The 25,899-nt window shown below is 40.8% G+C and overlaps 1 protein-coding gene across 10 annotated transcripts in view; it reads left to right on the top strand.

Moving 5' to 3' along the window:
* Positions 1 to 25,569, top strand: part of LOC130183732 (uncharacterized) — a 55,644-nt gene extending 30,075 nt beyond the window's left edge. For 2 of the 10 annotated variants that reach the window (XM_056399372.1, XM_056399371.1), the window contains exons 3-11: positions 9,923 to 9,958; positions 13,354 to 13,459; positions 17,568 to 17,786; positions 18,310 to 18,450; positions 20,196 to 20,351; positions 20,446 to 20,615; positions 22,954 to 23,088; positions 23,957 to 24,094; positions 24,379 to 25,569. In XM_056399372.1, the coding sequence (XP_056255347.1) occupies positions 9,923 to 9,958; positions 13,354 to 13,459; positions 17,568 to 17,786; positions 18,310 to 18,450; positions 20,196 to 20,351; positions 20,446 to 20,615; positions 22,954 to 23,088; positions 23,957 to 24,094; positions 24,379 to 24,609 (1,332 nt within the window). In that variant the 3' untranslated portion in view covers positions 24,610 to 25,569. Of the gene's footprint in view, positions 1 to 9,922; positions 9,959 to 13,353; positions 13,460 to 17,567; positions 17,787 to 18,309; positions 18,451 to 20,195; positions 20,352 to 20,445; positions 20,616 to 22,953; positions 23,089 to 23,956; positions 24,099 to 24,378 lie in introns of all 10 variants that reach the window. The other 8 variants (XM_056399375.1, XM_056399374.1, XM_056399370.1 and 5 more) reach the window with 6 other exon arrangements.
* Positions 25,570 to 25,899: the final 330 nt, after the last annotated feature.

Raw genomic sequence — 25,899 nt, 5'->3', positions numbered from 1 at the left:
CTGAACGTTTGTGTCAAATGTCAAAGATGTTCACTCAAGGTGTTACTGAGATATCATGTTCATGAAAATGGGACGGACAACCCTAAAACATTAAGCCTCTGGCCTTGGCTGTTGCCAGTGAGTGCCCATGTTTAACTTCACAACGCTATGAACTGTGGGTAATTCCCTCTGGAAAAGTCTGCAGAAATGCAGACTTACAGAAAGTGTGCATAAAGGGCTTAGAGAAAGATAGAGAGACAGGGAGAGAGAGAGAGAGAGAGAGGGAGAGAGAGAGAGAGAGAGAGAAAGATAGAGAGAGAGAGAGAGAGAGAGAGAGAGAGAGAGAGAGAGAGAGAGAGAGAGAGAGAGAGAGCCATCATGCACTTGATGGTTTCACAGTGGGACAGCACTAAGCCCTCATGGACTTAACGGGAATGCGCCTCAAAGTCTTTGAGTCCATGAGGGTGGACATTGGGATTGGGCCTAAATTTGCTTCTACTAGTACAACACACCCGAATATCCAACCAAACTATTGGGGGTTGAAATGCATTATGGGTATTGTACGTGCCAGGTTTTGACAAGGAAGAAGAATGTGAGGAATAAAACAGATGACATTTTTTAAAAACTGCCTATGAGTCTGATTCTGTCACAGGAGTACCCTTTTAATGACCGCTGGGTTAAAGTGTTGTCTTTCAGCTTTTATTTGAGGGTATCCACATTACTACTGTGTATTTTTTTATTTTTTTTTTTTTAAATCAGTGACCAGCTGATTATTTGTTTTACTCCTGCAGACCAGACTGAAGCTGGCGGTTGTGCCGGTCTGGCAGAGAACCACCAGGGATGTCTGAGAGCTGGACTTCAGACAGTCAGAGAAATGTTAAATATGAGTGGCCGTCCTGGAGGCCAAGTGGCACACAATATAACTCCAACATCCCTGCTATGATTTGTTACACCTCACACATCCCTCTCCTGCTTCATTTCATGCCTGTCTCTATACTAACTCTGCCAGGAGAGCAAAAACAATAAAGAATAGTCTAAAAAAGAAAAACCAAGAAAGTTGATGTTACTTGTTGTTTGCTCTGCAGCCTCACAGTCAGGAGGTCCTGAGTTTGAATCTTCCAGACAGCTTGGGCCTTTGTGTCTGGAGTTCACATGCTCTCCCTGAGTCTGCGAGAGCTCCGGTTTCCTCCCACAGTCCATAGTCGAGATTAATTAGTGACTCTAAATTGGCGAAGGTGTGAATGGACTGTCTGCACGTGTCAGCCCTGTGATAGTTAGCCAGCTTGTCCAGGGTGTACCCTGTCTCTCACCCAGTCTGCGCAGGGAAAGGCTCCTCCTGCATGATAAGCAGGTAAACATGGTGGATGTATGACCACTTGCTCTTGCCCCGGGACGCTTGTGAGCTATGCATGAAAAGAGCTCCAGATCCTACGCGCTGCTCATGACCTAAATGTCAACACCTTCAAATTAGAGCTGAAAGTCAACATGTTACCCTCACTGTTTCACTGCCACTGTTTTATTTTAAACCCACGGTTTCCGCAGCACAGAGACAACACAACAGACGAGTCACTAGTTTTTGGTTTCAGTTGAAAAGTTCTGCTGTTTCAGATGGTTTCAGCCTTCAGAAGCTCATATTAGTCAAACCTGTGTGTGCTCCTGTGTGTCTGCCTGCACTCTCGTGACTGGCCGTGCATGACTGGGTGTGAAGGTGTGTGTGTGTGTGTGTGTGTGTGTGTGTGTGTGTGTGTTGATAGTCTCTTACCAAGGCCACATAGCCGCTGTCCCCCCCCAGGGCTCAGACTATTACTGAGCCATGTATCACTTCTCAGCTGTGGACCCTGGGGAGAGAGAGAGAGCAGTAGAAAGAATGGGAGAAGAGAGGGAGACAAAAACAGAGACATCCATCTTATTGTTTTTCCATCACTGGCTGCTGCTTTCTTTTCTTTAGTGTTGTCATTTTTCCTCCCACACGAGGGTTGGAAGGCCGTCACGCACCAGTAGTTTCACTACTGTATAATATTTTAAAGGTTTATTTGTTAACATCATTATATCACCGCTGAGTTAATTACAGCATGCATGTGAAACCAAGATGGAAATGACCTGTAGCCCCTTTAGTAGTTACCTCCAGTGACTTTCTTAAAATTAGGACCACATTTCCCACAAACCCTGTGGTTTTCTGCCACCCCTCATATTTTTTTGGTTCAGTGTTGACATTCGCCGTGGCCATGGGATCAGTAGCAGAATTCATTTTGATCAAGTGTTGCTCCTGTGGAACGCTGATCCCATGGCGGCCCTCCAGTTGTTTACTTCCTCAAACATGACTCCTCTGTGTAATTTATAGACCTGCAGAGAGAGAGAGGCCAGCAGGTGGAGAGGGACCTGATACAATATAATACAGCAGCTCGGGGAGATGATTCAGACTGTAAAACACTACAAACGGACAGATTGGAAACGCTAACACACATTATAGAATGAAACTACAGGCTGTGAACACGAGACAAAAAAAATCATAACTCCAGACTACAGGTGAAAAGAACACATTATTACGAGGCTCAGACAGAAACGGAGCATGGCACAGTTGCTTACTGAAGACTACAAACAGATCTTGACCACACACCTGTAGTTTAGCTCTCTTGGTGAATAACAAACTACAACTAGAAAGACAACGAAGAGCAAACTGATGGAAAAATGTAGCTTCAGCTAATGAATCTGTAGAAACTGCAGCATTCACATAGTTTTCCTCTCATTTTTTTGTTGACAAATGTTGTGACTGATGGTTGATTTGTGTCCATTTATTTGTGTCTATTTTAACGATTTTTATGATTGATGATATGAACGATTTAAGTTTGTAACTATTCCAAGTATATCCAGATTCAGATGAAGATTAAAACAAGGCTAAGAGTCCACAGTCATGCTGGCAACTCTGTACTTTACTAAGCTTAATGCTAACCTCAGCATGCTAACATTCTCACATGCTAACCTGCTGATGGTTAGCAGGTACAATATTTACCATGCTCACCATCTGAGTTCAGCTAAACACAGAGTACAGGGAACCATACCTGGGAACCATGAATGCCTGAACCACATTTCATCACAATCCATCCAAAGTGGTAGACAATACATGAAGCCACGCTGCTACCAAGGCTAACAAACTCATACGATCCTGCAACTCTGTAGTTTAGATGATGCAGGTTAGAGAGTCCCTGAAGAACCAGGCCTGGATCTGATTTGTCTCTTCCTTTTCCACATTATGGCTCTGTTGGGATTTCAATTAGTTTTACAGGAAGTACATCACAACAAATGATGCACAAATCCATCATCAGTTGTTACGATTTTTTTAATAAAACATTTACAAAGAACTTTTTATTAGTTTTATATGAGCTCATTAATAATTCAGCATGGACTCCCTGTTTACTATATGAACTTATCTTCATTGATTACTTTACCACGCTCCTTAATCATTCCTGGATACATAACAAAAACCTCAAAAGTCACCTTTGAGAGATTAAATGTATGAGAGTTTGTTTAAACTGCGGCAAAGAGGTGAGGTGTGAAATCACCTTAAAACTTTACATCACGGACAAACGACAGACAACGTTTTAACAGTGAACACGATAATCAAAGGTATGAGCTCATCGAACCGGACTCGCATTCGCACACTGAACACAGGAAAACATCCCTGTTGCATTAGTCTCAGTGAAAGGCACATTAGCTGAAACATCAGCCTGTTTGCGGTTCCACTAAAAGTCAGATCAATGCTGAGTGCTCCTCTCAGATCTCCTCCGGGGATAGACGCTTTCCAGATTCACACAAGTCGAACGGAAGGGGGATGGAAAACACAAACGGACCTGACTGAGATTCAGCTGCAAGCTCTGGTGTAATTTATCGGCCATTAGTGTTTTTCTTCTGAACCAGGGTTTTAGACTTGAAATGAAGTTTCTGGAAAATGAAACCACAAAGACATTTTCTTAAAAGCCGCACTAAGATAATTCACCACTATTCAGTTTCTTTCATGTTTTTCAATTTCATGCCAAAACCTCAATGTTTCCCACCAGGATCTGAATAATATTTCAAATGTGAAAAAGCTTCTGAAACTGTGACTCCAAAGTAATGAAACTCTTTAAAAAATAAAAGCTCTTTGCAAGATGATCTCACAGCTCTTAAAACCCCCCCTCACTGCTTTCTATTATGCCACTGATAAACTTTCATCATTTTAAGAGGCCTTCACACTTGGAAGAAAATATGAAAAACCTCCTGAACTCCATAATCATAGTTATGAAAATATGATTTTTCTCTTCTTCTCTGAATACATCCTCAACAGCTGCTCTTATTATAAGATTATATTACTGTATGTAGCGAAATGATTGGTAGCATGCTCCTGCTGTGACTGTGCAATATATCTATAGAAATTAAGAAGAAAATAACCACAATGAGAAGCAGTTATGTAACCCTCCATCTGGCCCACTGCATGCTGGGAGAGGCTAAAGCACCCTGTGACCATGAATAAACAGGTATAGAAAATGGACGGATGGATGGATAGAAGGTAGTTATCATTGTGTAAACTGTTTGCTTCAGGAAAATGCTTAAAGATGTGAGCTGAGAACATCAGTTCACTGAGAGACTGTCTATGTTATCGCTCGCACAATGCTGCTGCGCCGCGCTTCGATTCAGGAAAATCCACCAATGACGAGGCTGTGGGGAAGAGCTCAGCTGTTTTATACTTAATAACTACTCTGCTCTATTTAAATACAAAATATGAGCACACACACACACACACAACAAAGATTTTTTTGTCCTCTGTTGACCATGAGAGTTTAACATTCCCACACTGAGAGGTGGTTCTGCATCCAAATCCTGAGACCTCTGACGCAAGCTGTGTTAATAATACACACACATACACATACACACACACACAGACACACACACACTCACACACACACACACACTCACTCACACACACACACTCACACACTCTCACAGTGTCCAAGGACACAGATGACACCACTATTACCACTTGCATCTTGCACGTTTGACCATTATAAATCACGGCTGAAGCCTCCTACACACACAGTTATTAATTCCTTTAACACACTGACCCTGAACCCTGTTGTGTTTGCATTTTCCGAATCATTTAGAGGGTAATACCAACACGTTTCTGCTCCATAGCACAAAATGATAATAATTTATCTGCAGAGGTTGTCAGGGTCATTGATCAGTACCAAGGCCTCAATGATTACAGGGTCAGTTGCTCAGATTTCAGGATTTCATGGCTCACCGTGCTCTATCTTTGATTTATGTAACAGAAGAGATTAAAATTTTTAGCCATGCTAACAGCCTTGGAAAGGGATGTTGGTCGGTCACTCTGTTTACCACTTTGATTCAGACAGAAATATCTCAACAACTATGAACCGGATTGCCATGAACTTCAGTACCAACATTCATGGTACCCAGAGGTTGAACCCTACTAAGTCCAGGTTTGGTTTTTAGTGAAATGTCTCAACAACTATTGGCTGGTTCACCATGAAATTTAGTTCATACATTCATGCCCCTTCAAACTGATGATGGTGCTTGATGAAAAAAAAAGTCTTCACACATCATCCGGAGGGGAACTTTGTGTTTAAGTGCTAAAATGCAAATATTAGCAACATAACACACTAAACTACGATGGTGACCAGCGTAAATGTTATACCTGTTAAACATCAGCTTTTTAGCATCGTCAGTGAGAGCATGTTAGCATGCTGACATTAGCATTTAGCTCTTAGCACAGATGTGGCTAAAGAGACCCCCACAAAGCCACTAGCATGGCATGACTCAGTCCTATTAGACTAGGGGAGGGCAGATCATGACAAACAACATGAGCCTCATTCGGGAGGTTTTACAACCTGAGATTTTTGCTCTTATTAAAGGCTCATTACTAATCAACAAATCATTAACTGATCAAAAATAACAAGACCTAAGCGAGTCCTTATTAACTCTGTTTATTTAGGGCAACTTATTTGAAGGTTCTACACAAGAAGTACAAGAGAAGATCATGTTTATCAGTGTTGACACCAACAGAGGTCGACAGAGGTCACAAATGACACAATGTCCTTTCAACACTGAATACATTAACATTTAACTAAATATTTAACAATCAAGAAAAAATATATTACTGTTATATTTCTCTAATAAAATATTATGTTTACAGTCAGATGATTTGTCCTCGGTTGCCTCAGATCTCTGAGTGATTTATTCTTGTTGTTGAAAGTTAATTTGCTTCAGTCCGAGCTGCAGCTCCACTGCTGAGCATGTTCATTAGTTTCCAAGATTAAATAAAGCATTATTCAATTAGTTCAGTTTAGTCTGTCAGCTGTGTGACTTTTCCACAGCGAGCGTTGGTGATTAACGACGTGTTTGCTCAGAAAAACTCATCCGTGGATAAACGAAGGTTAAAAAGAGAGAGGAGTTATTTCTCAGTGTATTTTTTTGCTCAGGTGAAGCTCTGACTCAGGTGTGCTTGTTAGTGCATGTGTATGAATTATTCCCCAGATCTCTCCCCTGTTTCTTGTTAATGTGGATCCGAGGCAAAAAGCAAACAAGGCGTCTGGTGACTTGTACAGGGCTTTGCTAAATCCCTGTGCCACATCTCAGGGGCTGCTTTGTTCGAGCAGGATTATTCTTATTCCTCATTCACTTGTCATGAACCTAAACATCTCTGACATGAATATTACATCGACGCTTCAGAGAAGGTGAAAGGGGCCTGCAGGAAGACAGAATCAATTCTAGCTTTCACTTTCGGCTTGCCCATGGTTTGAATTTTGCTAACCAACCCCTGCGTATGCCACTGGATGAAAAATGTTAATCGGTGCAGGACGGCCTTAAACCAAGCCAGACCCAGATTTACATCCATTCATGTAGATATTCTGGTTATAGAGTCTCTGTGCCCGGCAGCTGCTGCTTTAATGAATAAATACAGAGACAGAGGCCGAGCTCCATCTTAATGTTTCATCACCTCTGGTACAGGTTTGCTCTCCTCATTCTTCTTTTTATTGCCAAATTAAAATGAGGTTGTCCATCTTCCACCAGCTATGTTATTACTGTATTAGCATTTTTATTATAATTCGCTTTGCTTGTTTAAATGACCTTATGCTGAACTGTAGCCATTCTTACCAGCAATGATAATGTCATGAAAAGACAGCTGACAAGACACCCCGAGGAAGGGAAATACGTTTCATGTTTCCATTTCTATATACATATACATTAGCCCATATTTACATATTTACTAAAAGCTTTTTATTCATAACCATCCAATGGAGTGCCTGAAATTCTAAAATTACAGTTTCAATGAATTATTTATACGGAAATGTCCCATTTATGTCCCTATATCAAGAGTGATGTTGCCATATATGTCACTTATATTATCATCACATATATACATCCTCTGGATATATGACGATATAAATGCATAATATATATGAAATACCAATAGTAAAAAAAAGCTATATATATATATATATATATATATATATATAAAATGAATTTTATATATATATATATATATTTATTTGGTATAACATTTTGCGACCATATATGTTAACAATATATATTAAAACAACATAAGCCTACATATAAAAAATGTAGATGCTTATGTATGTTTTTTGTTTTACTCATTTTAAACATGTCTATCTTCCCATTTTGGGAAAGGGGTCTCAGGCTTTTGGAACACACTGTAGGCTATATAATGTCAACATATACTGACAGGCTTGGGAATGGATATATATTTATGGAACACATGTCTAAAATACAAGCAAATAAAGTATCTATCTATCTATCTATCTATCTATCTATCTATCTTACACAGAGATACACAATTGTATGGGCTAGAAATATGTCAACATATAATATATATAAAACATATAAAACTATTTCTAATGGGTTTCATGTAGATATGTCATATATTGAAATTCAATATTTGTTTTTATATTACATTTGCAAACATGTATTTTACATAAACATAAAGCCAAAGCATCAAAGGGAAATCTGACTCAAAGTCTGTTAATATGAGACTTATTCAAGCTGTGCTTTGAAAACAGACAGTGCACAACAGAGGTCAGATCAAAAATCATAGTTTATATTTTATATGACCATAAATTACACTCCTGTTTGTCTCTTATGTCTGTCTGATTAACTTCTGTGGGAGCAAAACGCTTGCTGAAGATGCGAGATAAAGTTTGGCATTTACTTTGACACAAAGTTTAGGGCATTTTCCGTTTCACCTCCCATGCAGTCTGTGATCTGCGGCTTTGAGCGGTACAACTATGATAACAAGCTTAAAGTGCCACTGGAGAAACTCTTCAGGGCAGTGCAGCGACTGTGACAAAGGGTCTGATGTTTAAAAAAAAAAAAACAAGAATAAAAAAATCCTTTTGACAGCAACACATTTAAATTCTCTGGAGCAACCACAGCTTCCAAAATGTTCCCTTCACTGTCTCGTGTCGGCTATAGTGTGATACATGATTGTCTGTGTTTGTTTATATACTGTATATACATATACATGTGTATGAGAACATCATAAATGCTGTCCAGGTTTGGCCTGGACAGATTTGCTGTTGCCCCTGGCAACAAGGTCACTGGTGAATGGTATCCATTGGTTACCTAAACATTCTGGGCAGTTTAGATGAACAAAGAGAGATGGAGCAGCTGACAACTCACAAACCCAGTACTACACACAATTACACAATTTCTATACTTTTCCAGTTCCAGAAACTGCTTTTCATGTTCAATGCATCTAAATAAGAAAAAGCTGCTTCACTGTTAATACTGGTGAGAACAGGCTAATGCACTGTACATTTACAGACGCACAGCTCATCCATGTATCTGCTTGGTACAGTTTCAGTATCCAGTTAGAACTAATTCCCAACCACAAACATTATATAGTCTGAATATGGGCTGACTGCATTTTGCATCCCAAATAAAATTTCAGAATATAACTGAAACTCTACAAGAATCAGTCACACACATATGTAGGGTTCCTGCAGATTCAAAGATTAAATTCTTAAAGGTCCCATATTGTATAAAATGAGATTTCCATGTGTTTGATTATAAAGCAGGTCTAGTTTCTATATTAATACTGTGAAAGTATCAAAACGCTCAGTCCACAGAGAAATGCACACAGCTGGTATTGAGAAAACTGAGCCTTCAAATGAGCTATTAGGACTTCTGTAACTTTGTGATGTCACAACAAAGCAGTCACTGCTCTCAGCCAGGCCCCAAGCCCCGCCCACCTGAACCCACCATCCAAACCTTGCAGGTTTTGGTTTCTCTGAGTGTTTACCTGAAATCTGTTATATTTTTATTGGCTCACTCAGAAAACAGTCAGAGAGACTCAGATCCTTCTCTCCTCTGAGTGGCTCACCGACCTGTTGTTATTAAAAGAGAGAAGCCTGAGAGGAGCTGTTAAACTAAATTGAGATGGTTTTTGGTTCTTAAAAACACAAGTATATCTTCTTATGGAGCAACACTGTAAATACAACACTGGAAAATGCAAAATATGGGACCTTTAATTCAATTTAAGACCAGATTCACTTTAAATATGAACTCTAGTCCATGATTGAAAAAAAACAAAACACACATTTGTAGATCTATCAAACAAAAGACTTGACTGCAAGTTAAATTCTTATGGCCTTTTAAACTGTATGTGAAGTTTTAAACTCACACAGAGCTGTACTACAGGACTTCTTCCTGAGTTAACACATGTATACAAAACAAAATCTGGTATATTTACTGAGGAAACTGCTGAAACCCTAAAAATGTTTAAATTACTATAATTCACGGCTGAGGCTTAAGACCAGTTTCTATGTTCAGAATCTTCTCTTTTCCACTATTAAATCTCCTTCTTCTTTTCCCTCCTTTGCTATACCTTCCTGTACTGTTCTCCTCCCCTCCCTATCCCCCCCCCCCCCAGCATGGCCGTGCCGAGTTTTCCTGGGAAGGAATCAATGTAAGTCTCCTTGTTTAAATCTCCTCTTCTTGTCATCCCCCCCCCCCCATCACTCCTCCATTACCTGAGTTTGAGCTTCGAGTATATAAGTTGACATCCTACTCGTTTATCCTTCTTCCCCTTCCTGCCACTCTCTCTCTTACTTATCACTCTCTCCCACTGCCTCTCTCTTATCCCCCAGTTTTTCTATTTCTCCCCTTAAACTCTTTCTCCCATCCGTCTCCTCTCTTGGCCCTCTGCTAATCTACTGTACTGCAAGCTTCATATATACACAGAGTCACAGATAACAGGCTGTAATAAGCTTATCTTATCCACAACTGAAGCCTTCGTACAAGTCCCGGTTTTTACTGAAAGCACTGCATGATGAAGTGCATCACTACTCAGCAGTTTCTGTACCTTCATCAGAATTTATTTGCACAATGTACATTTTGCTCAACTCAAAGCTGCCTGGAGGAAAATAATCTTAGACAAACACATGTCTTGTTCAAGCAGAGAAATATTCTAATGAGACTTTGTTGACCTTAAGGCTGCACAGATTTTGAGCTTTAAAATCAACTCCTCTGGTTTGTTTTCCTGGCCCGGTGGACCAGGCTGGTGCTGTTAGCTTATGGGTGAAAGACTTGTCTTGTATGAAAGACCATCATGCTTTACATGGGAGAGACTCACTGAAAACCCTGAATAAAGTAAAGACAAATTATCTCTCAAATCAAAATTATGCAAAAGTTGAGCCTTCCTATCAGTTGTGCAAGAGTTACACATTTTTATTATATATTCATTATTATATATTTACTTTACCCTGTAGCTGTGTCTCAATTTGCATACTTCCATACTCACCCTTGCTTTTTTGCATGCATGAGTGCGTTCACATTAACGATGGACACTCCCCCTCAAGTGTCACCATCTTGGCAAGGTAGTGGAAGGGGAGGGACCACCAATGTATTTTCAAACCTACCCTAACTGAAGAAGGAAGATGCGTTGACGGCACTGATGGTGGCCTAATTTCCATGTCACATGACACACAGGGAACATACAGGAAAGTAAAATGTTGATTTTGAAGTTGAGTGAGCAAAGCGGCCAACAGGTGGGCGCCAATCACGGTCACCTGTTGTGATTGTCATTTCTGGTGAGCGCACAATAGCAGTGTTCACTTTGGCACAACACTATCCTGTTAAAATTCACACACTATGCCAGTGAGTATACTGTGTACACAGTGTACTACATGGGAGTGTACTGACTGATGTGTCCAGTTTGAGACACAGCATATGTGCTACTGGAAACCAGGTGATTGGGGCACCGACACTGAACCGCTCAGTAAACATGCTGTAAAACAAAAACAATAAGCTAAAAGAGAATAGAAAGCTTTGTATAGCTGCAGTGATTCTCCGTGAGTTACAAGTAGTCACTTGGTTTAATCTAAAAATATAGATTAATGCAGCTAGTTGCTAACTGTACTCAGACCCCGTATTTTATATTTAACTGGTTAGAATTGTGATGAAAGCCGACAGTGCTGCTGCGCTATTTATTGTTTCACCAGGGTTCTGTTGGTTTCACATTAGTATCACTGTGTGAAAGATTGGAAGCCACAAAGGGAAACTGAGAAGGATGTCTGTTTGTTTTGTTTGTTTTTTGTTTTTGTTTTTTTGGGGGGGGGGTGTTATAAAATATGCATTCATATCTGGTTTACTACATTTGAAGATGAACATGCTCTAGTGGACGCAGGACTGAAGAAGGAGAAATGCATGATCATGGATCGCTTTAATAGCTTCATCTGTATGCCTGCAGACTCACTGGCTGCTGTGTTACTACACCATATAATGTTACTGTTACATGCAGGGTATAAAGGGGATAGGATAACACATAGATGATACTCTGCTTGCACACCACAGAGGGAGCAGATAATATCAGTTTGCTTTTATACAGTAATTAATGCACTTTCACTCAAAATATTACATCACATCTATCCCAGAATCCCCTCGGTGTAACAGAGTCTACATGTTTTTCCTACTATTTCCCACTGTAATTAGCCGCTGGGAGGACCTCATTAAAAGCCGGGATCTGTCTCTGTGTTCATTACTTTGCTGCTTGGTTTGCCATGGGCACTGGCGCCAGGAAGTACAGTAGAAATCACACAAGCATGAGCAACCGTCAGGTTGGTGTGCTGTTCACTCGAGCGTACATGGTTTGGAGTATCTACAAACCTGATTCTCCTCTGCCTGGCTTTACAAATAATTTCCCAAACACTGATTACAAAGTTTAGCAATAAATATCACACAATTCTAATATTGTCATCTTGGCAGTCAGGTACTGCCAAGATGGCGATGGTGGAGCAACTCAGTGCGAGCAACTTTTCAGGAACTTATGGGTGATGTCACAGAGGCTATGTCCATCTTTATTTACAGTCTATGGTCACAATATTTGGGCTGCACTGTATCAAGATATTACATTATGGATATCACACAAGCCTACGCCATATCATTTGAGGCTGTGTGAACCAATAATGTTTATGATGGGTTTTCACTTCACATGAATTCTGCCTGTATTTCACATGAGTTTTTTCCACTCCAAGGGTGCAGATAACCAAGGGCATTTGAGATGGGTAAGCTGGGTAAAAGACGTCACACAATGCACCATGTCAGGGTCAAAAAAAAAAAGTGAGAGGGAGGACCACTGTTTAACTAGAGGACACAGGTTTAAGCTGCTGTCTCTGCCCTGAAGAAGCGTCCTTGAACAAAACAAGCACCACAATCTCTCATTATCATAAAAACATCTCCTGCTAAAACATACCCTTATGAATAAATAAGTCTCTTGGCCATTGTTTCCACTTTTTATCCATCAGATTGTAGGTAAACTTTGCACTGAATACAATCAATTTTATATTTCACTGGTGTCAACACTACATCTCTCAGTGACTCCATTTTTTGTGCAAACTCCCACCTGCTCTGGTCACAAAAGACTCCTTGTTGTCTCGCTTTGGAATCACCACTCAAGCATCAGTTTTTCCTTTGAGCCAGAGTATATCTATGACTGTCTTCTTTTCAGACAGTTATCCCTGTAAGCCCTTTACAATTCTTTGAATAATTAACTGTCCTTTCTTATTCCCTTCTATTATAACCTCCCTCCTCTCTTCTTCTATCTCTCTCAATCTGTTTTCTGAATCTTCAATCATCTGCTCTTTGCACCTCAATTTCTTTTATTCCATTTTATCTCTCACACTTATCTCTTCCTTTCTCATCTGTTCCTGTTTTGTCATTTTTCCTGTCACATTTCAATTTTTCCTTTCTTTTCATCATTTCTACACACTCCGTTCTCTTACATTCTCTTACCCTGCTGTCTCTATTCTCCATCTTTATTTGTCTGCTCCAACCACACCTCACCTCCCTCCCCTCTCTCTTTAGTTGTCCATGGAGGACACTACTTCCATTCTGCCTCGTCTCAAGAGGAAGTCCACCAACACCTATGGGATCGGTGCTCTGGCTAAGTCCTCTCTGACAGGTGTGTCAGGTGTGTGTCTGTGCTGCTAGATGGTAAAACAGCCCCCATGTTGCCTCCACACGCTCCACACAGACGGTCAAGGATGAAGTTGTTGTTGAGCACTGACAGGGGCTTCCTTTCCCTGTGGTGTAAAAGTTAGTTTTTGTTTTCTTTCTGTGTGTTGTTCAGATAGTTATTTGGTACCAGAGCAGCGCAGCAGCCGTATAATTCATGTGTGGTTTGGTTGTTAATTGTAATCATAAGACAATATAAGCAACTAATTTTTTTCCAGAGCAAATAAATCAAAGTAAATGGGGCGTATAAACCAACTTAAAAGTTTCTCAATTCATTAATATTGATTATGATGGAAAGTAAATCTACTAAGTGTTACCATTCATTTAGCATTAGCTTACCAAACCATTAATTCCCCTTTGCAGAATGGAGTTTGTCTGTTTCGCAAACTTTTCTCAGAGGTTGAGAAAGTATGAAAACAGAGCGATCTTATTGGTTTAGTTAGACTTAAGAGGGTGGAGCCAAACAAAAATCTTCTTCAGGTTTCAGCCCTGCATGAAAAAATGTAACCCCTTCATTAATTTTAATGATACCACTATACTGGCCCAGGAAGAAAATGCAATCGGAATCTGGTTCAGCTTTGAAGCAATGCCATGCAACCCTATGCAACCTTCTGCAAAGCCATCCCATAATGCACTGTGTGGCGTCTGGTAGATCATTCTAAGACGTGATCAAAGAAGTAGCAGAAACGTCCCCTGTCAAAATGTTAAATTCCATCCTCATACTAATTATGAGTCTTGTTCATCGGCTTGTGTTTTACCATTTTAAAAGCCTTCAAACTCAAGTATCTATTATTCAAATATTCCCCTCCTAGGTTGTATTTAACAGTCTCACTAGTACCAAAAACAACACACCTCCACCAACAGAGAACCTTGCATTTTTGACATCAATTTAATAAGATGTAAACGTGAAGAGGATGCTAATATCATGGAGCCTACTGTTCCTGCTAAGCCATACTAGCCTACAAATACCAGGATAGGCTAATTAAGAAGCCTATTATCAACTATCTGATTTTACAACATCCTTTGATGAGATTTTAGATTATATATGGAACATACATCCAATACTATTCAAGGTTATTAGTTAGGCAGTGAGAGGTGTTTTGCGCGTTTCTGCGCATTTTTGCACCAAAGGCTTTATGCCTTCATTAGAGAGTAGAAAAGCTAACAGGAAGTGATGGGAGACCAACATACAGGGGAGGTCCCAGGCCAGACTCAGAGCATTGATGTTTTCCATGACACGCCTTTAAGGTGCCAGAATGCCAAAGGCTCCACTTAGGTTTAACAATTTTTACATCCAGAGCAGTTTTTCCTTTGAGATTTGTTTGATTAATAAAAACTCCATTCTGCTTCTACTTTGACTTCTGTGTTGCTTTCAGACCAAAGGATCATCTGACACACTGAAAAAAAAACAGGAATTATCTTTTTACCTTTGCCTTAAATGGCGGATTTTGTAAACTGATCTGCATCAACAGACAACTTCACTCTAGAGCAGGAGGAGGAGGAAGAGGAGCTTGGAACCAACATGGCCGCCCCTGTGGGTGCCCCCTTCCTATAATCACTCCCCACTTTCCCCTCTCTTCCATTGATATCAACAGCAGACGTCAATGACAGACATATTTCGCAGAGTCATTGATGGAAATCCAATCAGATCTTTAATTTCAAAGAAACTAAAGTAAGTGGGATAACTTACTTTAATTACTTCCTGAAGCATCTCCACAGGCGTGTTGGGAAATGTAGTGTATTTGTAATGTGGCAGTGCTGGTGGTGGTGGTGTGCCCCGATATTTGTGAATTGGTGCCTCTTTTGTGCTCTCTCGTGCTTTGTGCTTCAAACTGTAGTGCTCTGTGCTTTGTGATGTTTCAGTGTAGCGCCTCAGAGTTTTTGTGCTTAAAAAAAAAAAAAGTGTTATTTCTGTTGTGTCTGGTGCACTTTAATTAAATCTGTTGGTATCATTTAACAGTGTATAGCATTATCTTTTTGAGCCTTTGAATAGCCAAGACCCCAACACCCTCCCTCATCCCCATTCTTTTCATTCCTATTTCCATCGCCAATTAGACTCTGCAGGGAGTGTTTGATTTTCAAATGAGATTGTCTCTCTTTGGGGGGAAAAAGTGTTTCTATTAATAACTCAGACTGTAACTTGCCCCCTGGACCCAGGGAGCAATTTCCAAAGCTCCATCTCTATTTATCCATGCCTGTTTGACTTCAATTAAATTTTTTATTGATCAGCCTCTCTGCAAGCATTTGACTCAGTGAATATGTCCCTAGTTTGAATCTTGTATTTGCATCTTAATTGGGGAGAGATTTGCCAGTGGACCCTTCTCGACATTCTGTTTACACCCAAGGATTACGTCCCTCTGCCTCTCTCAGTCTCTGTAACACGGTTTTAATTACGTAAAGTCTAATGAATCTCATTTATTCTGTTTACCGGCGGATGAGTAATGGCTTTAATTATTAATATGGGGTTGTCAACGTTTCAGGCATCATCCTTGTCTTTTTCTCTTCAATTCAACAAACTCTAACGAGCACACAGGGGCAACCCTGTCCCATTTGTCACTACGGTTAGCTCCTGTCACCTGACCTCTGACAAGTTCACGCCAGTCTATCAACTGACCAGAGATGTGGCAGATGTCGCAAAAGGTCTACGCTTTTATGTAGCTAATTCATCTTCATTTGGTGGTGCAGTGGTTAGCAATGTCGCCTCACAGCAAGAAGGTTCTCGATTCAAACCTGTCAGCCAGAGGCCTTTCTATGCAGAGTTTGCATGTTCTCCCTTTGGTTTCTTCTGGGTACTCGTGCTTCCTCCCACGAATTCAAAGACACGCAGGTTAGGTTAATCGGCAACTCTAAATTAAGTTAAAACTAAGTTTTTAAACCCTTGCTGAATGTCAGCTGGGACTGGCTCCAGGCCGCCCACGACCCTAAAAGGATAAGCTAAAGAATGAAGCTATTTGATTATTCAGATATTACTCATGGCGTGTTAAGGTATATAATTATTTGAATATTTTAAGTTTTCATTAATTAGATCTCAGAGAGGTTGACATGTTGTACAGAAAGACATCTTTGGTAGCATCCATAGTTGTTAGCAGATCTTCAAGTCTGAAGACTCAAGATGAGGATCAGAGAAAAGAGCAGAACAACTTTCTGTAGTCTACCCAGCTCTGATCGTAATCGAAGTAAAATATCAGACCATTTTAACGAGCAAAGACTCACTTGTTGCTACAGGAGTTCCCCTCTATGTGACATTTGTGTCTGCTCTTCCTCACGAGTCACATCATTATCATCTAAAACAGCAGATAATGACTAATATGAGGAGATGGTGACTTCTGGACTCATTATTGATAATTACCACATAACTAATAACTGCAATGTGGCAAATTGAAAAGGTTTGGATGAGGGTGCTGTAGATGTTGATGGGAGATGTTCTGCTGACAGATATTAGAAAGCAGCAGCGGTCTAAAGGTTAGAGGCAGATGCGTTTGTCTGTAAGGTAAATATTAACACCACTGTTGTGTTGTTGACATTTAACCACCTACTACTCCTGCAGTTCAACTGAGGTGGTACTTAGCAGCCTCCAAGTGTGAATTTGAGGAACAGATCGATGGTTAAAAAGAAAAACAAGGATAAAAAAAGATTTAAAAGGAATGAAAACTGCTGCTTTTGACATGGTTAATTCAGATTAAAAGCAGTATAATACCCTTAAAATTGAACTTGCACTCATTCTGATTACTAAATGTATTTTTACGCAGTAATAGTGTAAAGTAGCTGCCAGGTTGTTGTCATAATCTCATAACCAGTCACAGAACTACCTGAATCCATCCATACCAATACATCTATTACCCCACAGACATTATCTATCATACTGTAGTTAATCAGTTTTCCTACATTACAGTTTCTCATTATCATTCTATATCCCACCTGAGCCTCAGCTGGAGGTGAAGTCAACTGCAGAGGCCAGAAGTAGTTTTGACAGTGTTTGTGTGTGTCTGGTGTGTGTTGTGTGTGTGTGTGTGTGTTGTGTGTATGTTGCTGGTCTTCCCCCACCCTTCAATTACCTGCTGTAGGTGTGACACGCTCCATGAAGGACAAAGTGACCAAGCCCACTGCCATGGCTCAGGGCCGCGTCGCTCACATGATCGAGTGGCAGAGCTGGGGCAAACCATCTGCAGGGCCAATGGGGGGGGCGGGGCATACCAACCTGCAGAGGGAAAAAGAGAGGAGGATGGAGAACGACGCTTACAGCGACCTGAGTGACGGCGAGAAGGAGGCTCGCTTTGCTGCAGGTGAGGGAACATCTGGGTGCAGGTGGTCATGTTCAGGCACCCTGTGTCTTAGACCACTTATCTACATGGCTACAAAGTATCTCACATCTCAGACTGCTCAATAATTAACTGTGAAATAGTAATAAGACTATTTTTTATTATTTTGGAGGGATGGCCAACAAAGATTTATCACATTGAAGACATGCCTTGGTATCTTTTTCTTGTACATTTTTTTCTATTCACCAGTGCAATATTTTTCTTTACTCAAGTTTAGAACATCTAATTAGTTCTGGCCCATTTGGCAAAGTTAAATTAAAATTTATTCTCTTTTATTTCTCTACAATTTACACATTTCCTGATTGGAATAAACACTCCATGTTAACGGCAATTGTTACCTCCTGTTTGCCTTTTATCACTAATTAACTTTTGTTTAATGCACTGTATTTCTAATTGTGTTTCACTGCGTTAAATGTTCTTTTTATTATCAGTACTGTTGCATCTCAGATAGCATTGGTATAACTCTTTCCCCTCCTCTCCTCCTCAGGTATCATGCAGCAGTTTGCGATCTCTGAGGCGACTTTGTTTGGCTGGAACTCGATGGACGGGGAGAGTATGGGAGCCGGCTCCAACCAGGGCAGCGTTGCTCATCTGAGTGAGGTCAACCAGGAGAGCATCACCAGCAGAGGTACTGCAGTTAAAAGCTTTTAGCAAATGGCCACTTGGCATGACTAGAAGGGTTATTACTGCGGTATTTGGTTGGATCCTTTTTATTGATACTTTGGGAGCACAATGAGGACCTGGTGCTCACTGAGGTTAAATATAAGGGAGAGGGGTGAGTCTTTTATGTAGTTGTATTAATCTAACACTGAAGCCTGTCTGCCTAAATGACATAACTACACATACTTTATTCTCACGACATATTTCAAATGTTGCACACTCAGTCATTTGTCTATAGACTCCATATTCAGTGATTATTTTTACTGTCATGCGTAGAGGCAGTTTGGGAATACAGAGCCCTGCTGGAAACTAAAAAACGGCCACGTCAGTTATTCTCCCAACCAGCTTTAAAGGACTTTTGGAGGGCAGGCACACAGCTGCAAATTTCTGCCTTTCACTGCTACTGGGCACTTACTCAAAAACCTCCAAATGACGAATTCAGTTAACAGCCTGTCATATCTGAAATATCAGAAGACATTCTGATGCTGTGTCACGTGTGCTTGCGTAAGAGAATTTTACCAACAAATCTAAAAGACGAGCTGTGTTCAAGTAAGAAAAAGGAAATGCACAGAAAGTGAAGTGAAGAGGATTTCACTTTACACTTGGTTGAATAAAACAAAAACAGTTTGCGGGAAACAAACTCAGATCCTGATTTGTGGTTTGAGCCTCAGGTGGGAAGAAGTCTGTTTAGCTTAGTTGCACATAGGATGATAAAATGGAAATAAAGGAAGGGAAGAGAGCAATTTTCTCAGGCAAAAGTAGAAAACCCATCTGACCTCACAGGGAACAGTCACATAAGCTCATAAAAAACAAAACGATTCCGTGGCCATTATTCTGTCTTTTTCTGGCGACTCAAAAATGAGACAAAATGCATTTGAAACATGGACTTTTTGCTGCTTTCTCTTGTACACACACAGCAGCACTGTGAACAGCTTCTTTTTCAGTTCTTGCTGGTGTTTAGCAAAGCTAAGCGCTGCCCAAACCCTGAGGGAGCCTGTAGGTTAGCACAAGGACTTAGCCCTGCTCTCATTAACAACACCATATGGGCTCTGCTCTGTGCTTTATCTAGCATGCAACACCAACACACACACATACACACCCCAATGTAAAAGATCCTTAATATCAGCATTAGGACTGAGGGGATGTTTCTTCTCCACAGTGTTTGAGTGTGAGCCCCCCCCTCCCGGCTCTGCTCTATAATAACGACACAGCTGCAGATACGCTAATCATACTCCTATTAAAGCTATTACAATTTGTTTTTTTTAGATGAGATCAGGTTGGTCCCTGTGTGTGGCTTTATGGCATTTAAACTAATGTCTGAATGAACAGCTTAGTCTCTGAGGTTGCATCTTCTTCATAGTGTCTCAACAAACCTGCTTATACATACTTATAAGATCTTCAACGTTTGGGGTAAATTAAGTTCTACTTGATTCTACCTCAGTTCTCTTCCAGCATCAACATTTCACATCCTGAGGAAAACACTGTGTTCACATCTCTTGATTTGTGCAAAGTCTAAGACTTCTGAGTGTAATGTCCTCTCATCTCACCTTCTCTAAAAACATGCCACTTTTGAATCTGCTATTTTCACTTAACAAGAGGGAATCTGATATTTAAGTGAGCAGTGAATCCTTAAAATTCTTCTGCAGAATTTCCTGTCATTTGTTTTCTTCTCCTTTTCATGTTGTCCTCTCTCTTGTCTGTTTCCACATACAGACCAGGTGCTCCACCACTCCTCTGCAGATGTCTGGCCTCACACCTACGTCTCACAGGGTCTGTACTGCCTGTCGTCCTCCGACGCCTGGGACCCAATCACCAGCCAGCCCTCGGGCGTGGCCTCGCCTGCTGCAGGCTCCTACATAATGGCTGCTGGTGAGGATTAAATCTTGTCTCTTTCTTATAGTGTCTCTAAGCACTACATGGTGTCCCTGAGCACTGGACGCTAAGTGTTTTATGATTGTTCCAGGTGGCAGCAATGGAGCGGGAGGTACGCCTGCTGAGGGCTTTGAGGGGACGGTGGGTGGTTACCTTCAGCAGCACCAAGCTCATCTGGCCCTGCAGCAGCACAGCCAACTCCAACAGCTCCAACAGCTTCACCACTACCAGCAGCAGATTCTGCAGTACCAACAACAACAGGTGAGTGGTACTGCAACTGTGGACATTCATGTACAGGTACTGATGACTGATACTGTCAACAGTAAGTTAACAACATCAGGTTGTATGTTACAGAATCTATTCCTGACATGATTATGGTCGTATACTCAAAGCACTTGGTTAAGGAAGTTCTCAATCTGGGAGTCTTGACCCCAAAAAGAGGTCACAAGATATCCAAGACCAGTGACATTTAGGAATAGTCAGCTATTTGTGGGCATATGTGAACAATGCGACATCATCCAGGAGAGACTGAAGCCCTGGTTTTTGACTTGAAGGAGCATTTTTTATATATATATATTTTTTATTTATTTATTTATTTATTTTTTTACATACATTCACCTCAAGTTTTGGAACTTTGAACATGTTTTACTAAATTATCACTAACACAGCACGAGGCTCTATCATAATATACAGAAAAGGCTAAAAGTTTCAGTACATCTGCTAAAACCATTGCTCTAATGACTTATTGTATAGATTTGCTTGTACACAATGGTAAATATAAATTAATTTCATTCAATTATATGATAAATATGACATATTGTAAGTTAACATGTTTTAATTTTTAGGTGCAGAAAATTATGTTGTGATGTAAAACAAGTCCTTTTACTCATCTTCTATCACATTTATTTTAACTACAAGGCGCAAAAGCGCGCGTGCGCACACACTTCCCGGTAACTTTCTAGGTAACGTTATTTCTGCGGCACGGTAGCCTCCTATGAAAAGTAACGTTTAACAATCTGCGACACACGCTGAATATAACTTAATGTTACTCTGCCAATTGATGTGTGCTAGCTAGCTTGCAAATTACGTAACGTTCGGCTAACGTTATCAACTTAAAATAGTTGGACAAATTTGCAGGTCTGCGTCAACTTAACTCAATTCACAATGTCAACTGTCCACATTGAGCCCAGTCCGTTTACCTTAAAGTTAAAGCACCGCCCTCACCTGAGGAACCAGCCAGACGGAGTGAGGAGCTGTACACCTGTTAGTGTTGCTGTGTTGAAATAATGGACATTTGTTGTTCCCGCGTGGCGTTTGGGGGCTGAACCCAGCGCTATATCTTCTTCTTCTCTTACTCAGCTGACCACACGTTGCTGCCGCCTGCTGTTAGACTGGAGTACTGCACGGGCACAATTGAACACACACCCTTTTGCGTAGTTTACAACGAGAAATCGTACCTGCGTCCTTTGATGTCAAAATGCGTACCTGCTATGCAAAATACATACAGATTGGCAGGTCTGCTGCTGCAATATTTATAATCATTACCCATCCTGTAGTGGAACAAAATACTGCCATTGAATCTTACTTGGAAGGCATTATATTTCCTTTATTAGCCAATATATAACAAACAATTTGAATACATAACATACAGAATAGGCACCAGGCATTTACTTGCATCATACGTGATATAACTGAAGTAAAAAATCCAAGCAGTTTAAATATTTCCACTTTTAACTGACAGGCTTCATTTCCTTTACACCTGCTGGATGTGTGGGATAAGTTGCTTTTATTGGTGTATATGAGCTGTTGACTCTCAGGCTGCTGGGAGGTTTTCTGCTAATTAAGTGTTGGCATGATGAACTGTGACACCTGAAGACTTTTTCAGCTTCTTGTATTGGTACATTCTCAGAGCTCATTAAATAACTGTGGGTTAAGAAATAATATCCTGAAAAGGTCAGGGACTGTGTCTTGGAAAATGTGCAATCATCTGAGACCTGTTAACTTTACTGTGCGTATTGTATGGTTTCCCTCATGAAGGAGACTATTGAATATATGAAATTACATTCATAATAAAGCCTTGCAATCAGTCAATTTTCAGAGCAACAGTCAATGCATAACAGACGTTTTCCTGATGTTCCCTGCAGTACCATTACTGACTCATTTTAAAGGGATGTTAAAAGCAGTCTCAGACCATTATTAATGACTAGAAGGAAGTGAAAAATGGCAAAAGTATCCTTCCTCCTGAGAAAGTGTCTGGCAAAGACTGCTAAATGCTGGAAGAATAAAACTGCTTTGTCATTTGTTTTGGAATGATGAGGCTTTTAAAACTTCCCAGCTGAAATGCATTTTGATGCAGTAGCTCGCTGTGGCATTGTTGTCCATTAATGAGCAGCTGAAAATGTCAGGAGCTGTGGGGGTTGTTTTAAATCTCTAGTGGGTGGCGATATTTTTGTTCCAGGGAAAAGATTTAAAAATCAAGAAATGCATCCACTGGCCAAGTAACTTGTTGTGTCATTTGTATTGATCGGCAATCAAATCAACCACTTGCAAACATATTAATTTTCTTTCTTTGTCTTTTTTCCTTTCTCTTTACCTACAGTCCATGGAGCACAGGCTACACAGTGCCTCCCATTCCCTCCAAGCCACTCCCAACAGCACCATCCACAGCCTTGGCCCTCCCACCCACCCTCGGCTAGCCGACCTGTGGGGAGCTGCGCAGGTCGAGGCGCACCAGGTAGGCACTCGCCTGCTGAATCCAAATAGTCGGATTACAGCCTTTGCAGACGAGATGATGGTTTAATGTGTTCTGACAGAGGAGCTATGAGAGTTTGCAAGGGCGCAGGGCTACGTGACTAGTCAGAGGCAAACAGGACAGGCATCTCTCTTTAGTCATTGTTGTAGAATGAGTGAAACAACACAGTCATCATGACCATGACAGAATGTCTCATTATGCATGAATGCTCTTTGCTATTGTAGGAAGCTCAGGTTTATGTTGTTCAATCCCATCTATCAGGCAAAAGAGTTCAGAGTAGTTATTTTGTTGTTTTTCTTTCTTGACATTGATATCTGTCATTTTCTGTCTTCTGGGTCTGGCTTTGTTTATATCAGCAGGGATATTTAGCACACATCTATAGTGCAGTGAATGATGGGGAAAAACTGCCAGGGAATTCGGCAAGGTAGGAGACAGGCTGGAAGTCTGCATGGCACTGCCAAAAGTCTGCATGATAGCCTGTAGCGGATCTGATGAATTCTGACAACGGATCTCTTTAAATCTGCCTGGTCTTCAGAGTAGCATGCTGTAAAGTCCACAAGTTTACAACTCCAGGCATTTGGATTCAAAATCTGTGACTGTACCTTTTCTCTCTACACAGGGAGACCACGCTAACTTCAGCACAGGAAACCTGCTTGTCCATCTTCTCTCCTTATATCTGTTGTTTTTTCTTTCTGGTATCTCTTACTAGGATATACTGGAGTTGAAGAACTGATGTCAGTTGGTGATTAAATACGTTAAAATGCCAGTAACCTTTTCAATCACTTTCCATCCTAAAGGCAGTGCAACAGAAAACAACAAGCATCAAATCCGTAAACTTAAATGGTTGCAGGTGGAGATCGCTGGGCAGCTGAGTGGACAGATGGCTGACATGGTCGGAGGAGTGGTGGAGACAGTCGGGGAGGAGCCAGAGCCCGAGTCTGAAGGCATCCCTGAGCAGCATGAAGATGAAGAAGAGGAGCTGACGAAGGCAAGTATCCTCTATGAACTCCTTGTTCAAACATCAAAAACCAAGTCTTCTTTGGAACTGCTGCAACAGCCGCTTGGTTTTGGTTTTTGCTGCATGTGTCTAAAACACTGATGCATCTAAAAGACTGGATTCAAATGAAGGTGATCAATCTAAAAAAAAAAAAACAACAAAGTCAGATATAAATGAGAACAACATGGCCTAATAAAAAGCCTTACTTGCCTGTTGTAGAATTCCAAACTACCTTAATTGCTTTTTTTTTACCGCTTAATTTCCTGTCTCAACAGGTAGAAGAGGTAACATTTACCTTGGAGCCAGAGCCGTGCTCTTTGACCCCGTCCCCGCTGAGGGAGGAGGCGCCCTCGACCAGAGGTTCAAGCCCAGGACTGCCAGCACAGACCACCGAATCCATTGTGGAGAGGATACCCTTCGACGTCACGCCCTGCGTCGTCCAATCACTGGAGGAGAAGGACGAAGAAGCGGAGGACGGCTCCATTGTTGTTGTCGCGACCAACTGAATCATATGGTCACAAAGAGACTGACCAAAACAGGAAATAAATACTCCAATAATCAATCAAGCTATTATCCCAACCCCTTCCCCCTTCCCAACTATTTACCCACTTTGAGTGAGAGGCAACGGAAGAAGACTTTTCAGATGGAATCATGGGATGTAATGTACACAAACTATATGCCAAGAAGCCCCATAAGTTACCACGGGAAATGTGGAATATTATGTATGTGACAATGAACTAATGAAACTTTGAGGCAGATGACAGACTTGAATTCAGTGACTGCTGACACAATCTGCGTGAGGATGAGATGGATTAACGAAAAGTTTGGACCAAGGGGATCAAAGAACCGGGACTGAAAGCCAAACAGTGGGCAAACAGATGGATGTGAAATTCTCAAAAAAAAAATAAAACAAAATAAAAAAAGAAGGTAGGACAAGAAGAAGAAAAGGCCTAGTTAAAAAATTCAGTGCAATACAACAAACATGGACACAGCCAGACTTGGGTCAAACAGTATTTGCAAATAACTCTGAGTGCACCAAAAGTAAGTGTGAAACCGCTCAGAAGCAGCAAACGTACCCGGTCAGGGAGCTGCCTGACTTGCTAAATGAGTTCTGGTTTGATTGACAGCTTGCCTGAGCCCTAAGTGAGCGGCTCTGATGCTGTGGACCCGGTCCGATCTGATACTCATAGCATGTGGCGTGCACTTGGAGTTATTTGCAAACACGTGATCTGGACACAACCAAAAGAAAGTGCATGCTTTTTAACAGTGACCTAGCCCTAACAGTGTAACACAGTATACAAAGTAATAATATATCAAATTGCTTTTTATAATAAAAGAAAAAATCCAATAAACTTATATGTATTTGTATGAATGTAAGACTGTATGTATGTATAGTATGTGTGTATGTATGTTTGTATGAATGTAGCTTTATTTGTGTGTAAAATATATATATTCTGGGAAACAGACTCTTCTTGGTGTTGTTCTGTCTAATCAGTTCATCTTTGAGTCCGAGTGAACCTTTGTGCCAAATCTGAAGAAATTCCCTCAAGGTGTTCCTGAGAATGGGACAGACCAACAACCTGAAAACATAATTCCTCCATCTTTGGCTGTTGCCGGTGTGGAGGTATATACAGCAGCCTTTTTAAGAGGCGAGGGCCAGTCAAAAATATCCTTGCCCTGAAGGTCACACAGATAAAATTTATAAGAGCACACACACATATGTCTGCTGAGATAATGCTCTCCCTGCCCAGCCCCCAACCATCACAACCACTGCATATATCAGCTTAACTCCCCTT

This window comes from Seriola aureovittata, chromosome 16 (genome assembly GCF_021018895.1).
Source record: "Seriola aureovittata isolate HTS-2021-v1 ecotype China chromosome 16, ASM2101889v1, whole genome shotgun sequence".
NCBI lineage: Eukaryota > Metazoa > Chordata > Actinopteri > Carangiformes > Carangidae > Seriola > Seriola aureovittata.
Note: the sequence above shows the minus strand (reverse complement) of the source record. Positions and strands in the feature narration are given on the sequence as shown.